At 40.3% G+C, this 17,440-nt stretch overlaps 1 protein-coding gene across 2 annotated transcripts in view; it reads right to left on the bottom strand.

Moving 5' to 3' along the window:
• Nucleotides 1-1,303: 1,303 nt before the first annotated feature.
• The window catches only part of LOC149146394 ((DL)-glycerol-3-phosphatase 2-like), a 37,411-nt gene continuing 21,274 nt past the window's right edge, over nucleotides 1,304-17,440 (bottom strand). For both annotated transcript variants that reach the window (XM_089448993.1, XM_089448994.1), the window contains exon 7: nucleotides 1,304-1,698. In XM_089448993.1, the coding sequence (XP_089305119.1) occupies nucleotides 1,572-1,698 (127 nt within the window). In that variant the 3' untranslated portion in view covers nucleotides 1,304-1,571. The remainder of the gene's footprint in view (nucleotides 1,699-17,440) is intronic.

Genomic DNA, 17,440 nt, shown 5'->3' with positions numbered 1-17,440 from the left:
TATTTTATGTTTTTTTTGTTATATATAATCTCTCTTTTTTTTTGTAATAACCTTTTTTATTTAAGTTCTTTTTTTCTTTCTTTCTTGATTTTTTTTAATATTTCTTTATATATATATATATACTTTTTTTTTTCCTTTTTTTTTAAGATAGCCAAGGGCCTTTGACGAAATCAACGGATGGAGAAACTCCAAAAATTTAATAGCAAAACGCTTTTAGTTCCACAATAACAAGGCTGACGCAAGGTTGATGAGCAACAGTCGGATCAGACGTGGCTCTGATACCAATGAAAGGACGAAAAGTTGTATCCGCAATGTAAATATTTAAAATATTTCGAAGACTAAGACATCCATTGTAGGGTAGTAATAATAAATTGTTTATTGTATAAAAGAATTGATGTAGGATGATTACAAATGAGAATTTGTTTATTGTATAAAAGAATTGATGTAGGATTATTACAAATGAGAATGAGGGCCCTGTATATATAGCCAGGGAAGTTCACGAACAAGCATGTCTCTAAGACATGCTTTTTCATTATTAACTAGCTGACCATTAGTTAATTTACTTATTATTTATTATTATATTTATATTATTATAATTATTATTTAATATCTATTTTTTATCTATTTTTACATAATTTATGTTCATAACAATTGATCTATTTGCAACGTTGCCGTGTTACAAAAGCCTTAAAAAGAGGGTGAGAAAGAAATGTCCCATTACATTGTAAGATCAGATTTTCTCCAGCAGAGTTAATTGGCTTCATAGATCTAAGGAAATAAACATATATGCCATGGACATCCACAGCAATGTTTGCAGAATAAAAGTTCTCTCTTCATTTTTCAATAGGGAAATCTGAAAGCACCCCTCCATGCAACAACCTCTCAATAGGGAAATCTGAAAGCAGCCCTCCATGCAACAGCCTTATATATTGTAACGAACAAGAGTACACATTGCGGAAGGTGATGCCACTTTAAAAAGAAAATTCCCCTCCATGTAACAACCTTATATATAGTAACCAACAAGAGTATAAATATTTGAAGCGCATTGAGGAAGGTGATACTTCTTTAAAAATAAAATTCAATAACGGCCTTTTTATATCAAATCCCGCCAACATGCAAATTCATATCAAATTATTTGTGCATTTTTTACTATTTAGCCTGGAAAAGAGTACATTGTTCAGTGGTTAACAGCTGTCACATTGCCCATATAATTATCAATAAAAAAACCTAGCAAATATGTAATTTTAAGAAAGCTTCAGCAACCTAACTAGACTACAAAGGATTATAAACATAGATACCGAGATTACAAATTCCCAAATATTTTAGATATAAATTAAATTCTAAATTCTTTTCTCCAAAATTTAGACGCAAATCAGGTGGTTAACTTCAGGTAAAATGCCCAATATGTCAGAGGCCATAACAATTTTCTTAAGAATATAATATGTTATCTGACAGAGATGCTAGGTATGCCCAGCTTGGCTGACTTGCAAGTAGTTGTGTGTCACTGAACTTACCTTTTAACATCATCCTTCCCCACAAATTAAAACACCATCTGCCAACGTCAACATCTCTTATTTCTCTGCATATGGGGGTAAACCCCAATCACCTGGGTTAAAATCCACTAATGAGCTGAGAACCTGATCTGCTCCTTGACATAAACTGCTGTCCAAGTTGGGATCGGGAACCATAACTACCGACCTGCACAATACATGCATCGAGAACTTTTTGTCACATGAGGGTAGTAAAATGATGAAACATGTGCTTATCAAGTGTGAGTTACAGTGAGCACCACATGATGAAACAGTTCACATATCACATTATTCCTACAGTGGCATGAACTAAAACCCAAAGTCATTACTCTAGTAGAATGATGAGACCAAAGTAATTAAATGTTAAGGTTTTGCATTTTCTCCTAAAAGTAGATAACTTAGCAAGTGTCTGGATGTTAATTTGCATTGCAAAAACTCAAAAAAAAATATTTGGATCTCATAATAAAAGGTATCAATTATGCAATCAGAGTCTGTTGTATATGAAAAGTAAGAGTCTCAGTTCTCCTTGATGTGCCTGAAAAACTAGTCATTCCTCAAAGCAAACTAAGGACACTATTATTTAATCATGGAATCTGATCCATATACAAATAAGTTCTGAATTTAAAGACATACAGTATTTAACCAAAACAACAATTCACAAGCACTTAGCATCCTTCAATTTTCCGTCGCAGCCATCCATCTCAAAGATTGTCCTCGACATACAGTATTTAACCAAAATAACAATGCACAAGCACTTAGCATCCTTCAATTTCTGTCGCAGCCATCCATCTCAAAGGTTGTCCTCAACAATGTATTAGGATATTGATTATTTCTTGTGAAACCTATTACACTGCAGCTATGACCAACCGTTGTGACAAACAGCAACTGAGAGAACAGGCAACCTCAATCCAACCAACGGAAAGTTACTACAGGTAATGCAGAAAACTGCTATCAGAAGTAACTGTTGAAGAATGTAACTAGGTTCGGTCTTCATAATTGTACTTGAAGTCAAAATATATTATATTTTTCAAAAGAAAGTGAAAAGAATTTTATTATTAAATTGAATTGACTTATTAAATCACGGGTTTCATGCTTGGGTCAATTATAAGTCAAGCCTCCATTGTAGGCTTTAGTTTGTTGTCAAGGTCATTTATTGTTTGGTCAAAGACTCCTCCATTAAGTTATCCTCTTCAGCAAAGTCATCAACTCGGCCTCTTCATCAAAGTCTTCAAGTCAGCCTCTTCAAGTCGGCCTCAAAGGAACAATTATCAAGTGAATATCATGTCGGCCTAAATACAGCAACACACCTCTTCATATACTCATGTCGGCTCATTTCAAGTGGCAAACCACTATATATACCAAGCTGAGTTCCTTGCTTTACATCAACTCAGAAAGTTCGGATTTCAGATAAGAAGTTTCAGTACTATAACAGAGCTCGAATTACAGGGGTTTTCGGTGATCACATTTCAGTTTTATTACAGACTCGTTGCTCTCTTAGTTCAGTGCTACTTCAGACTTGATGCTACCACAGCGAGGAAGGATTGGAGGTCTCACAGTTTCGTTACTACAGTTTCATGTTACCACAGTGAGAAGGTCTCTATACCACCACAGAGAAAGGGTCACGGTACAACTACAGTAATGAGGTCTCAGTGATTAGATCTCGGTGTTATTACAATGATGAGATCTCAGTACTATTATGAGGTCTTGGTGCACCACAGTGACAAGGATTCAATGCTATCACAGTGACATGAATTTTGGAATGCAAACACAATAAAAGAAGGATGACTTGATGGAGGAGCTGATTTCTGGTAGCATCGGATGTACTCTAAGTCTCAAAATTTGCAGGAACGCTTAGACACATGTATTCCACAATACCAAGAAATCGTTTTGGGAAATTCCACCCAGAATCAATTTTATTAAAATAATTAATTATTTTTAATAGGTAACTAAGTCTAAACTTGGGAAATTAAAATAATTAAAGGGTATTAATCTAACTGTGGGTGAAACTTCTAGAAGAAGACAAGGATCAAGCCAAAATGATCTGAGCCATTGACTAGGATCTAATCTGGGTCTTTGGTTCTCAACAGAAGGATTATAAGAAGAGGCTTGATGGACATTTGGAAGACACATCGAGCAGAGATCAAAAGATTGAATTTCTGAAGCATAGCAATTGCCGAGAAGAGAATTCGAAGTGATCTTTTGCAGTGAGGGGCAGGAATAGTTCCGGTTGGAGATTTCTCCTGATCCGAAAATACTCAGCAAGGGAGGCAGAGAGAGATCCGGGAGAGGCAGCGCAGAAGCTAAGCTGGCTAGCGTAGGCTGACGCAGAGGCAATGCAAAAGCTAAGCTGGCTAGCGTAGGCTGATGCAGAGGCAACGCAAAGCCTTGAGGAGGTCCGTATTTTGCTGGAGGAATCGATTTCTTAAGTCGGAAGCCGGGGTGTGAGACCGGGAGGTGGAAATCGAAGTTCTTGGGAGGCAAATCAATCAACAGAGGGAGTGACGCTGTCCTTAGACGCTGAGGCAGTGACTACGCAGAGGCAGCAAGGGACAAGTTGTTCTGTGGCTGGATCAATCGAGATTGCATGTGATAGTGTGAGGTACTTCTCATTATTATTCTATCAGTGATATTCTCTGCACTGGATAGCCAGCAAGGCATTCAGAGATTGTATTAAGAAAACTATTGCTTAATAATAAAACCCTCGGCTGGTGCACCGGTTTTCCCACATTGGGTTTTTCCAGGGACTTTTGTCCAAAAATCACTGTGTAGATGTGTGTGATGTTTATTTCTCTTGTGTTGTATTTAGTTTCTGCAATTTTTATTTGTGTAGGATGCAGTGTATTTAATTCGATATTTGTTGTAGCACACAAGAAGTAAATTGGTTAATCGAATTAACAATTAGAAGAATTAACATCAATTACTGCAGTAGGAATCGGGTCACTGATTTTTCACAGCACAGATCGTGAGCAGAAGAGCTCAAAAGCAGAAAGGAAGAGGAGTTTGAAATTACTGCAGAAGCAACAATTCGAAACCCCAGAGGCAACACAGTTTGTAGGCCAAGGAGGTCGAATTTTTGAGGAGAATTTGATTTCTCTAATTGAGTCGACGGAGAAATTCGATCTCCAGATCGAAGCTTTCCAGAGGCCGAAGTGAGCAGCGTACTTTTCCTTGCAAAGAAGATCTTCAGCTGGGATGTAGATATTTTGCAGCAGTTGCTGGCAGAATAGTGTTAGTGGGAGAGAAGGAGACACACTAGAGGGATCTCTTCCTTAGAGGACTTCCAACCAAGAAGTCTGATTTCTCATTAGTTGAGCAGTAGCAGGTAGCAGCAGCTCTACTACTCCAGCAGGGAGTGTGTAGGCCATCCAGTGCTATGCAGAGGAGAGAGGAGGCAATTTGACTTTTTCATTGGCAAAGATGGCAGCTAGTGGATTGCGAGATCAGGACCGGTTGGATGGTACATCCAACTATGTGATCTGGAAGGCAAGGATGCCATGCCTTCTGGATGAACATTTTCTCAAGATCTACGTCAACAGTGTGATAGTTGAACCTGTGGATCCAGATCCGCTCAAAAGGTACAAGGGAGAGATGGCAAAGGCCAAGTGGATGACCCTCAACGGAGTGAAGGATCATGTAGTATGTCACATCTCAAGCAAAGGAACTGCCAAGGAGATGTGGGATACCTTGTCCACACTATATCAGGGATCTTCCGAGCAGCGGAAGATGTACTTGGAGCAGAAGATGAGATCCATGCAAATGCAGAAGGGGGAATACATTCATCAGTTCCTTGCAAAGCTTCAGGAAACCCAAGACGAGTTGGCAGTTGTGGGGTCAACACCTCAGCGTACCGAGATGGTGAGGTTGGCCCTAAATTCAATTTCAGAAGAGTGGCAAGTATTTGTCCAGAGCACCCTGGGCAGGGAGAAATTGCTAGACTGGGAAGGAATGTGGGCTGCTCTTCAGCAAGAAGAGATGAGGAGAGACATAGTCAAGTGAAAACTTGACAGTAGTAGTAGCAGCAGTGAGACGAAGTCGAAGGAGGAGGATGAAAATGTAGCCCTCACATCTAAGGGGCAGTCGGAGCAGCAGAAGAAGAAGAAGGATATTTCGAAGATCAAGTGCTTCTGGTGTGGTGAACTTGGTCACTACGCTACGCTGTGTCCTCTCAAGAAGAAGGACAAGGACGAGAAACATGATCCGAAAGCCGCATCTGCACAGATCAAGGAGGAGGAGTTTGCCATGATCGCCCAAAGGTGGGGTGATATAGAACTATATTTCGAAAGAACTATAGATGGGCAAGATCCTTGAGGAGTCCACCTCTCGGATCAATACCTTGCTACAGGAGCCCAGATCATAAGTAGTAAGATGGACCGGACCAGTTGATGCAGAGGAGTGTCGGAGTGACAGTTGCAGTGGCTAGGAGCGCCAGAGACTGAGCAACGCAAAGCTAGAGTTGGCAACAATGCAGTTGGCACAGAGAAAAGCCAGCAACAGCACAGAGGCTAGCAGCAGTGAAAACTCCAGCAATAGATGCATCATACTGAACACCAATTCAATAATTTTGGATGCTTTTCCATTGTTGATGCAGTAGCTGCAGCAATTGGAGAAGGCTGTAGTGCAGATGCAGTGTTGGCAATGGCAGGGCCAGCAGCAACATGGATGCAAAATTTGAGACGGAGTTGCAGTATGGATACAGTGTTGACAGTGGCAGTGTCAACAACAATACAGATGCAGCATTTGCTCGGTAGTTGGTGGGCAGCAATGTTGGACATCAACAATGCAGAGGGAGATGTTACAGAGAAGGGTGATGCTTCAGCGTGTTGCATTACTAGAGCACATTCCTCTCTAAGAGGAAGTGTTTATTTCTGGTAGCAACGGATGTGCTCTAAGCTTCAAAATTCGCAGGGAGGCTTGGACACATGTATTCCATAATACCCAGAAATCGTTTTGGGAAATTCCACCTGGAATCAGTTTTATTAAAATAATTAAATTATTTTTAATGGGTGCCTAAGTCTAAACTTAGGAAATTAAAATAATTGAAGGGTATTAATCTAACTGTGGGTGAAACTTCTAGAAGAAGACAAGGATCAAACCAAAATGATCTAAGCCATTGATTAGGATCTAATCTGGGTCGTTGGTTCTCAACAGAAGGATTATAAGAAGAGACTTGATGGGCATTTGGAAGACACGTCAGGCGAAGATCAGAAAATCGACTTTCTGAAGCACAGTAGTTGCCGAGAAGAGAATTCGAAGTGATCTTTTGCAGTGAGGGGCAGGGATAGTTCCGGTTGGAGATTTCTCCTGATCTGGGAATACTCAACAGAGGAGGCAAAGAGAGATTTGGGAGAGGCAACGCAGAAGCTAAGCTAGCTAGCGTAGGATGACACAGAAGCAGCGCAGAGCCTTGAGGAGGTTCGTATTTTGCTAGAGGAATCAATTTCTGAAGACGAAAGCCGAGATATAATGTTACCTAATAATAATAAAAAGAATAAATAATATAATATAATATTAAAATATAAGAAAATAAATGATAAACAATAAATAAAACATAATAATAGTAAATAAATATTAAATAATGAAGAAAATATAATAATAATAAATAAATAAAATAGTAAATAACAATACTAGAGTTCTAAATAAATATAAATAAATAAAAAAACTATAAAAATAGCAAAAATAAGTAAAGTTAACAAAAAGTACAATAAAATAAGAAAGAGTTAAATTAAGAGAACTATAAAAATAAGTAAATTTATCAAAAAGTAAAAAGGAATAAAATAAGAAAGAATTATATTAAGAGAATTACTAAATTAAGTTAAACTTAAAATAAAGAAATAAAAATTGCATGTTGACACATGAAGTGTATGCATGCGGTTCCTCTTCCAATGCTTGCTCTATTTAATAGACGGTGAAAAAGATAAAAGATCATTACATCATTCCATCATCCATTCTCTTGGGAGAAAAGTGTTGTGAGACAAAGGATTCCCTGGCAGTAGTAGTTGATTGAGGGCTCGGGGTGGCCAGTTGTTGACACCTAATCTTCATGATTGGGGAATTTGTAAAATAAATAAATCAGGAATGTGAACAGTCATCGGAAGATGAACTGAACAATCACTCCTAATGTATAAAACAATAGCCTACCTATGGAATAATCAGACGAATCAGTTTTTCTGAGTTTTCTGCCAAACTGGAGTTACTCCTGGCCTGACATGGTATCAGAGCCAAGTTCCCAAAATAGTTGTAACTCCCTTCTGCCCACTGCTCTCTGTCCTCTGCCCCTCTGGAGTCTGCCTACTGAGCTCTCTGTCCACTGTCTACTGTGCTCTCTATCCTCTCTGTCCTCTGCGCAGTCTACCTACTGTTCTTCCTGCCTAAATTCAGAAAGCGTTGAGAGAGTTACTGCTTCAGAACTGGAATATTGTCTGAAGACCTTTCGGTGGAATATTGTCTTGCTGCGTGGGCTCAAGAGCAATCGTCAAAGAAAAATATTGATGCAAGAAGTCTGGCACGTTGAGTAAACTAAAGTTTGAAGAACGCTGGTATTATGAACTTGTATGCTGCTCCTGTTTTGGAAGAAACGCTGGTATTCTAAATTTATACGTTGTTCGATTTATGATGTTTCATGCTTGTTGAATGTATACGCTCCCGTTTTTTTTGGAGCACGGCTTGGGTCAAGAAAATGGGCCGCTCGATTTAATTATATTTTAACTCAACAAGCTTTTGTGGCTATCGATGCGGGCTCACCCATTAACAGAGATCTCCACAGATTGAGATCTTGAGGAAGAAGGGTCATTCATACCCGGAGATAATTAATGAGAATGTGATTGAAGTCGTGGACTCTTTAAATCCTTTCGACTGCAATATTAATATGCCTGACAATGTTAATATGCCTGCAATGTTAATGAGAATGTGATTGAAGTCGTGGACTCTTTAAATCCTTTCGACTGCAATATTAATATGCCTGACAATGTTAATATGCCTGCAATGTTAATGAGAATGTGATTGAAGTCGTGGACTCTTTAAATCCTTTCGACTGCAATGTTAATATGCCTGACATGGCTGTTCCAATTTCGATGATATCGCCTTGTGATATGTGAATTTTGGGCTGCTCTCGGACTTCGAAACATGATATCCTTATTCTCTGTCGGCGTGACTGATGAATTTTAGTCTGTATGAATTTTAATAATCCATGTTACAGTGTCCAATTGATGGGAATTAGATTTGGCAGAATCTTTTGAGAAAAAAAAAACCTAGTTATAGGTTAAGTCGTAGAGTTTAGGGCGCTCTACACGGCAGTGGATTGTTATCTACAGATTGCTTGGTTGCAGAATTGTGGCTCTCAGCCTTACCCAGTGGGAAGGCGCTTCTTCAACGTGGGTCTTCATTGTAATAATTATAAGGTGAAACCGAGTTTGCATCATTAAGTATTCAGATAATCTTAAGTTTTTTATCAGCAGAAGTTTTTTTATCAGCAGCAGAAGTAATTTTTTACAGAATGCATTCAATCATCTCTATGGTAGGAATAGTTCTCACTGGCAAGGAGAACTATCCTGAATGGTCCCGGATGATAAAACACACCCTCATCTTCAATGAGTTGTGGAAAGGAGTGTGTGTCGGAGAAGAAGACAAAGACCCAGTGCAGCCTACATCAGATAAAGAGCTTGTCATTTGGGAAAACAAGAACAGCAAAGCCTATGCATTGATCGCAGCATCTGTAAATGAAGAAGTAAGTCGTCATATTTCATCATATTCAACTGCCTTTGAAGCTTTACAAAAGCTGAAAGAACTCTATGACTCACATTCTGCACTTGAAGTTGTTCAGCTCATGATTAAACTCTTCACTCTTGAACTGAAAAATAATGATCCTCTTGCTCTTGCATCTGAAGTAAAATCCATAATGCATGATATCAAATCCACTAAGGTTGAGCTGGATATCCCTCTTATTGCTTTTCTCAAGGCACTCTATCCTACTTACTCCAATTATCTTGAGTCTTTACAAGCAAATGGAAATCTTAAAGATATAACCTTTGACTCTCTTGTGAAAAAGTTTGCTGAAAGAGAGAAAGCCTTTGGAAAGAAGACAGTCCCTGAATCTTTTGAAGAGACTATGTACCTTGTTCATAAAGAAAAGCATCCTGCTCAAGACTCTACAAGAGGAAGAGGTGGACGAAGAGGAAGAGGAAGATATTTCAGAGGCAGGGGAGGCAGACATTCTCAAGGAGAAAAGGCAAATCTGCATTGCATTCGCTGCAAACGAAATGGATCACATGATGCTTCTACATGCAAGCTACCATGGGACAAAATTGAGCAGAAAAAAAACCAGCAGAAAGGTAAAACTGATGATACAGACAAAGGTAAAGTACCTGAATCCGCTCACTATATTGAGGCACAATGTAACATTGGAGTAAATGAAGATTTGTTTAATGCTTCACTTGCTTCTTCGAAAAATGATTGGTTGCTTGATTCAGGAGCAACCTGTCATATGACTCATAGGAAAGATTTTCTTGAAGATTTCACTGACAATGTTGATGGAGCAGTATACTTTGCAGATCAGTCAAAAATCAAGCCATCAGGGCTTGGCACAATCAGGGTTAAACTGCCTAGTCTTCCAGACTTTCTTCTGGATCATGTTCTATATCTCCCACAACTCAAGAGAAACTTGTTGTCCTTGGTCCACATTCGCCAGCAAGGTCACTCCATTCATATGTTTGATGGCAAGCTTGAGGTAAGAAAAGCTTCTGACCACTCACTTGTCATGAGGGGAATAGAAGAAGAAAGGCTTCTCAAACTGCAAGGAACCTCTGCTCATGCACAACATTTCTCATATATTTTTCATCATGAAGAAGATACACTTCCATCAAGTTTATTATGGCATGCTAGATTTGGACATTTAAACTATGATAGTCTCCGCTTATTGAAGAAAAATGGTGTTGCTGGTTTGCCTACAATTCCTAGGAAACATAAGCAATGTGATGCTTGCATTCTAGGAAAGCATAGCAAACAGTCTTTTCATGATTCACATTCAAGAGCACATAGGAAGCTTGAACTCATTCATTCAGATTTATGTGGTCCAATGCCTGTTCCTTCTGCAAATGGAAATAAATATATCATGACATTTATTGATGATTACACCAGAATGTGTTGGGTTTATTTATTGAAGAACAAATCTGATGCCTTTCAAACATTCAAGAATTTTCATAAATGGATTGAAAATGATGCACAATCTCATATTGGGTCTATTCGCACTGATAATGGAAAAGAATATACATCAAATGAATTTGAAAACTATCTTCGCCAACATGGGATCAAACATCAAACAACTGTGCCTTATAATCCCCAACAGAATGGTGTAGCTGAAAGAACGAATAGAACAATCTTGAATATGGTACGATCCATGCTTTTCTTCAAAAATGTAAAGATAATGTTTTGGGCTGATGCTGTTCTATGTGCTGCATATATAAAGAATAGATGTCCATCTAATGCTATAAGAAACAAGACTCCTTATGAATTGTGGTATGGGCATGTTCTTTCGGTAAAACATCTCAGGATCTTTGGTTCCACCTGTTATGCTTTGATACCAAAGGTACATAGAAACAAACTTGGTGCTAGAAGTCGTAAGTGTATCTTCCTGGGGTATTCAAACACCTCCAAAGCATACCGCCTCTATGATGAAGTAAATAAAAAGTTTGTTGTATCTAGAGATGTCATTTTTCTTGAATCATCCAAATCTGACAATGTTGTTGAGCGGCAACTTGATCGCTTGGATAAATTCACAAAAACGAAATCATTTCAAGAGTTTGATAATCAGATTCCACATCTTGAAGGGGGGATTCCTATACTAGATCAACATGTGGAATCTTCTTCTGAAGAACAATCTCCCCTGCATGAAACTCCAACAACGGATGATCCTTTAAGTGATGTAATTGATAGAATTGGGAGACTCAATCTTGATTCAGTCCCAACTCAATCAACAGAGCAGCCTGGACCATCTTAGAAAGGTCCCCCAAAGTGGCTGACAAAGACACTTGAAAGTGTTCATCCTGATGAAATTGGAAAAACAGGAACCAGAAATTCAAACCGACAAGATGGAGGTGATGTAGATGACTCTAATTCACCTGTTGATATGGATGTTACTTATGATTGTGAATTGAACTTGTCTACAGATTTTGAACCAACTTCCTTCAAAGAAGCTGCTTCTCATGATGAATGGAAAGAAGCGATGCAAAAGGAGTATGATGCCCTCATAAAGAATGGCACTTGGAAGCTGGTTGATCCTCCATTTGGAACCAAACCAATTGGCTGCAAGTGGGTCTACAAGAACAAGTACAAAGCTGATGGCTCACTTGACAAGCACAAAGCTAGGCTTGTGGCAAAAGGTTTTGCGCAGAAGGAAGGGGTCGATTATGAGGAAACTTTTGCCCCCACAGCAAAATGGGCCACCATCCCGACACTCTTTGCACTAGCTGCTCAGAACGGTTGGAAAGTCCATCAAATGGATGTAAAAACTGCATTCTTGAATGGAGATCTAAAAGAGAATGTTTTTATGTCCCAGCCTGAAGGATTTGCTGTGAAAGGACATGAACATAAAGTATGCAAACTTGTGAAGTCCTTGTATGGCCTCAAACAAGCACCACGAGCCTGGTATGAAAAACTAACTGAGCATCTTCTGAAACTCAACTTCAATCATTTTGATCTTGATGATGCAACTTTATTTGTCAAGAAAGTTGGCAAAACAGTTGTGTATCTTGTGGTATATGTAGATTATCTTTTAATGACAGGGAACAATGAAAACTACATTGCATCCATAAAGAAGGAATTGGGGAAAAGTTTTGAAATGACGGATTTGGGCTATGTTCATTACTATCTTGGCATTGAAGTAACCCAACATCCAAAATCCATATTTCTTTCTCAAAAGAAATACATTGGAGATTTGTTAAACAGATTTGGCATGACAGAGTGCAATCCTCTTTCTACTCCAATGGAACAAAACTTAAAGCTCACATCTATTGAAGGAAAGGAATTTGAGGATGCAACAAAGTATAGACAGCTTGTAGGAAGTCTCGTCTACCTCACTACTACGAGACCAGACATTTCATTTACTGTTGGAATCCTCTCCAGGTTCATGCAAAAGCCTTGTGAGGGACATTGGTCTGCTGCAAAAAGAGTTCTAAGGTACTTGAAGGGAACTCAAGACCTTGGAATCAAGTATACACAGGTGGACGACTTCAGCTTGATTGGATACTCTGATTCAGACTTCGATGGAGACAAAGAAACTGGAGTATCTACTTCAGGATATGCTATGAGTCTTGGATCAGGAGCTGTCTCCTGGAGATCACGCAAACAATCAGTTCCAGCAGATTCCACAACTGAAGCAGAATACGTGGCAGCAGCTGAAGCAACGAAAGAAATTGTGTGGCTCAGGAAAATTCTTGAAGATTTGCAGGTAAAACAAGTACAATCAACTCCACTCATGATTGATAACACCTCTGCAATAAAGTTCCCGGATGCGGGTGCTTAAGGTGAGCGGCGAATAGATGGGGAGTCACATGGGCAGGGGTCAGCCCATGTGTGACACGCAGTACCTCGCGGGATGTAAGAGAGGTTCGCATGCTGGAATATCAACGAGGGCATTAATGCTGGTCTTGTCTTCCATAATTCGTCTCCTGGCTAACTGTGCGATGGCGATTAATAAACCGGGAGCTCCTGCTACACTTGTGCATTCTTCTGCAATCGTCTGGCATTCCGCTGCAACACTGGCGCATTACTCGGTGGAGCGGGGGAATGAGCAAGGGCATTCATGCTCTGTGGCCAATTCAGGGACTGTCACAAGCTTGAGAGCAATTCCCAGGCGTTGTGAGCCAAATTCGGCGGCCCCCGTCCTAATTAATCCCTCCTCTCCGGGTTTCTGCAAGCGGGTTCTTCTTTATCCAGCAATGCGGGGTGAGAGACTGAGAATGTGCAGTAGACGCGGAGGCTCTCGCGGACGGGCTACCACTCAGAGGCCTGCCCCCATTTCTCCTTCCTCCTCCGTCGAAGTTACGTCTGAGCAGCAGCACCTCCATGGTAACAGAGCCGGACGAGGCAGAGGGCTGGGGAGCGAACACATAATTGATTGTGGACATGAGGCGCATCCTACGGTCAGGTATCGGATACCCTGCACACTCGCCAATTCTACTTTTATTGTCTCTGTAACTGTTGAGCATTGTGATATTTTCAGAGATCAGGCAGATGCAACTCTGGAAAACCCACCTCAAGTTCAAGGGACAGTGCCTATAATTGACCTGCAACGCCCTGTTAGGGAAAGCTCCCCCTTAGCTACTCCAGCAGCTCTTGCGGGTCCAAGCGAGCCTGTTCAGGGTCTCCCTTCCAGCGCGGTGGTCCCTCTCTCCGATTCTGACGACTCTCTGCAATTTGGGTGCCGAGTTGAGGAAGCGCCCTACACCACAGACGATGAATGATCAAGCCAAGCAGTTCGCTCTCGGCAGTATGGGTCTGTATGTCTATGTGTCGGCAGTATGGGTCTATATGTCAGTCAGTCCATGTTTAAGCGGTGCTCATCATCGCCATGTTTGTCTATCTCAGCATGTCCCTGTTACGTACTGTTTAGAGTCACTATTTCGAGTCTTAGTAGAAGACACAACAGAAGATAGTAATCCAAATTTTGACTGTGTTCAATTTTGGAAGGTGTAAATCTGGGCAAACTGTCAATTTCTGGGCAGGATTTACAAGGCCATGGCCTTGTTGTAACTCTGATGTAATTTTTGACCTTTTTGTACTATAATAGAATTAGCCTTATTCAGAACAAAAAAAAAAACACCTCTGCAATAAAGTTGGCCAAGAATCCAAAGTTCCATGATCGAACAAAGCATATCAATACTAAATATCATCTGATTTGACATCATGTTGAGGCCAAAACAATCCATCTCCATCATTGTTCCACAAATGAGCAAATTGCAGACATCTTCACCAAAGCACTTGGAAAGGAAAAGCTTGAACGATTCAGAATGATGCTTGAACTCACCAACATTCCTTCAGATTAAGGGGGGGAATGTTGACACCTAATCTTCATGATTGGGGAATTTGTAAAATAAATAAATCAGGAATGTGAACAGTCATCGGAAGATGAACTGAACAATCACTCCTAATGTATAAAACAATAGCCTACCTATGGAATAATAAGACGAATCAGTTTTTCTGAGTTTTCTGTCAAACTAGAGTTACTCCTGGCCTGACACCAGTGGTAGAAATATTATGCTTAACTGAGCCTACGATTGGGTGGAGAGTCATTCCCAAAACTTTGTTGCGGTTATGCTAATTAATTGAATAGAAGTGTGTTGAATGTAAATCGCATAATTGATCTAATTAATTGTATATTTTAAAATCGAGGTTATTACATATGGTATCAGAGCAAGGTTTCAACTTTGTGTGACCTCTAAGTAAAATTTTTGAGAAAAATATTAAATTAATTTTTCCAATTATTTTGCTTATGATAATCAAGAAAAAGATTATTTATTTAAATTATTTTTTTGAGACAAAGGTCGGTTGCTATATATTAATCTGAAAAAAAGTGGGCATTTTGCCATACATAAGATGCTTCCTGAGCATTCTGAATCCAAGGAATTACAAAAAAGTTACTTTCCTTGATTCTTACTGTTGTTTTCCTGCCCCTAAGACTGCTTATACTACTGTAGATTCTTACAAACTGAAAGCCCCAAAATTTACATTTACAAACCATGACTAATCTATGTCTATATGACTTATCTTCCTTGCAGTAGACCCTTCTGGGTCCAGGTCTGGTTCGTTCTGCTTTGCACTAGAAGAGGATGTTGCATCTTTGAATTTTTTATCCATCATAAACTTGAGGATGGATATCTTTTCTTCAGCATGGCTGCATCTGTTATTCAAACTGCTAAACTGTTCATGCAGGGAGTGAACTCTATGCAAGAAGAGATTCATCTCAGCCCTGTATTTCTCATGGAGAATTCTACATTGTTCTTCAAGCCTAGCTTCCAGACTGCGCACTTGATCCTCCAGGGCTTGCTGTTGTGCACGCACCTCTTCGAATTCTGCTTGTAAATCCCTGCAATGAAAGCACTGCTCTGGACGCTCCATTGGGTCTGGAAAATAATTGTAGGCGCTAATCAGCTTCTTATCTCGGTGCCTCTGAGGACTTTTCTTACTTCTGGTGAGGGCCTCCGTTCGCGCAGTGGCAGCACCGCTCTTGAAAATGCAGATACCACTTGAGGATATGACCTCGAGCTTGAAGAGACGACCGCGAACAGCTTGGAGAGGTGCAGCAGCTATTCCGCTCTTGAAACTGTGAATATAACTTTCTCCTGTGGGAAGATGAGTCTGGACACCAGGGGCATATAAAGACTTTTTCGGTATGCTGTGATGGGAGGAAGGTCTGCGCTTCCCAATGTTCCACCGCACCTTCCAACGCATATCTTGGCCAGGATCTATGCTCTGGTGGTTAGGACGATTTCCTTCTGCGTGATGCCTGATTCCCATGCTCTGAGTAGATTTCCTAATCTGGATTCTGATACAAGTCCTTTCTACCTTACCTGTACTGTCCCCTGCGCTGTTGATTTGCCTGCAGTCATGGATTCTGTTGATTACGTTTCCCCTAACGTTGACTAGCTGCGTAGTTCTCATGGTAACGGTTGGAAGGATGAGATGTTATTACAGCTAAGGTTGCCTTTGAAACGTTCACAAGCCTTGTTGGCGTACTTGTCAGCATCTTTATTTAGTCCACGTATCGGACCTCCTCCAGCAAGTCGTGAAGGATCTGGTTCCTACAGTTGATTTGCTGCAGTAGGGTGTTTGGCGTGCTCTGCCTTTGCACCATGAGTCTGATGATGATTGCTGAATCGCCGAAGACTACCACCTTCTTAATTCCTAACTTGATCAGTTGGGTGAGTCCTTGGAACAAAGTCAATCCCTCTGCCTTGTTATTGGATAGTTCTCCCAGCCCCCATTCGAAATGAAGAATGGTCTCGCCATTGGCATTGCATATAAGACCCCCTGCACCTGCTAGGCCAGGATTTGATTTTGAGGCGTCGTCAAAGAACATGTAGAACCTATTGCAGTTGCTCAGCCAGAGTGTGAATTCCTCTTCCTTGAGCCTCAGTTTCCAAACACTGCTTGTCTCCTTCGATTGTAGATTTCCTTGCCTTGGTGCCTGGAAGCTGATTTTGTTTCCTTGTGCATAGTTGATCAAATTTCTTTCTTCAACGCTGTAATTGGTGGTCTCGATCTTGCCTTGAGTGTGGACTATAATTGCTTCCACCGCTAAATTCTTAGCTTTGTGACACATGACTCTAGTATTGCATCCTTTGTCTTGAAATACCTTTCTGTTTCTTGCCAGCCAGATGCGCCAAACAAGGGTTAAAGGTATAGTATTCCATATCCTTTGCGTTAATTTGCTCTTCTTTTCTTTCCATGGACAATTTTTCCTCCAATTGTAGACAGTTTCTGCAATGGTTGCCTTTGGTTCCCATGTGACTTCCCCGATTGAGGCCATCTGTCTCCAGCAATCATCTGCTACCTGGCAATCTATGAACAGGTGTTGTATTGTTTCTTCTGCTTGACAGCAGTTTGGGCACCTGGACGGGCCCATAATGCCCCTTTTTTTTAAGTTTTCTGCTGTTAGAATCTTCCCTTTCAGGAGAAGCCAGAAGAAGAATTTTACTTTAGGGGGGCTTCAGCTCTCCAAACCAATTTCCATTGACTCCATATGGCCTGTGGAAAGGCGCTGTCGCAAAGATGTTGATACCCTGCCTTGGCTGTGTATTGAGTTCCCGTGGGGTCCCAGCGATACCCATCTTGCTTACCTCTTTGGGTCGGAGCTTTACTGTGCAGAAGGTTCTTTAAAGCTACAACGCTTGTTTCTAGCTCTCTAGGGTAGTCCGGCA

This window comes from Pinus tabuliformis, chromosome X (assembly GCF_031772625.1).
Source record: "Pinus tabuliformis cultivar Carrire ecotype Pingquan chromosome X, CPIR1, whole genome shotgun sequence".
Classification (NCBI taxonomy): Eukaryota; Viridiplantae; Streptophyta; class Pinopsida; order Pinales; family Pinaceae; genus Pinus; species Pinus tabuliformis.
The sequence above is the reverse complement of the archived record's forward strand: the minus strand, read 5'-3'. Positions and strand labels throughout refer to the sequence as shown.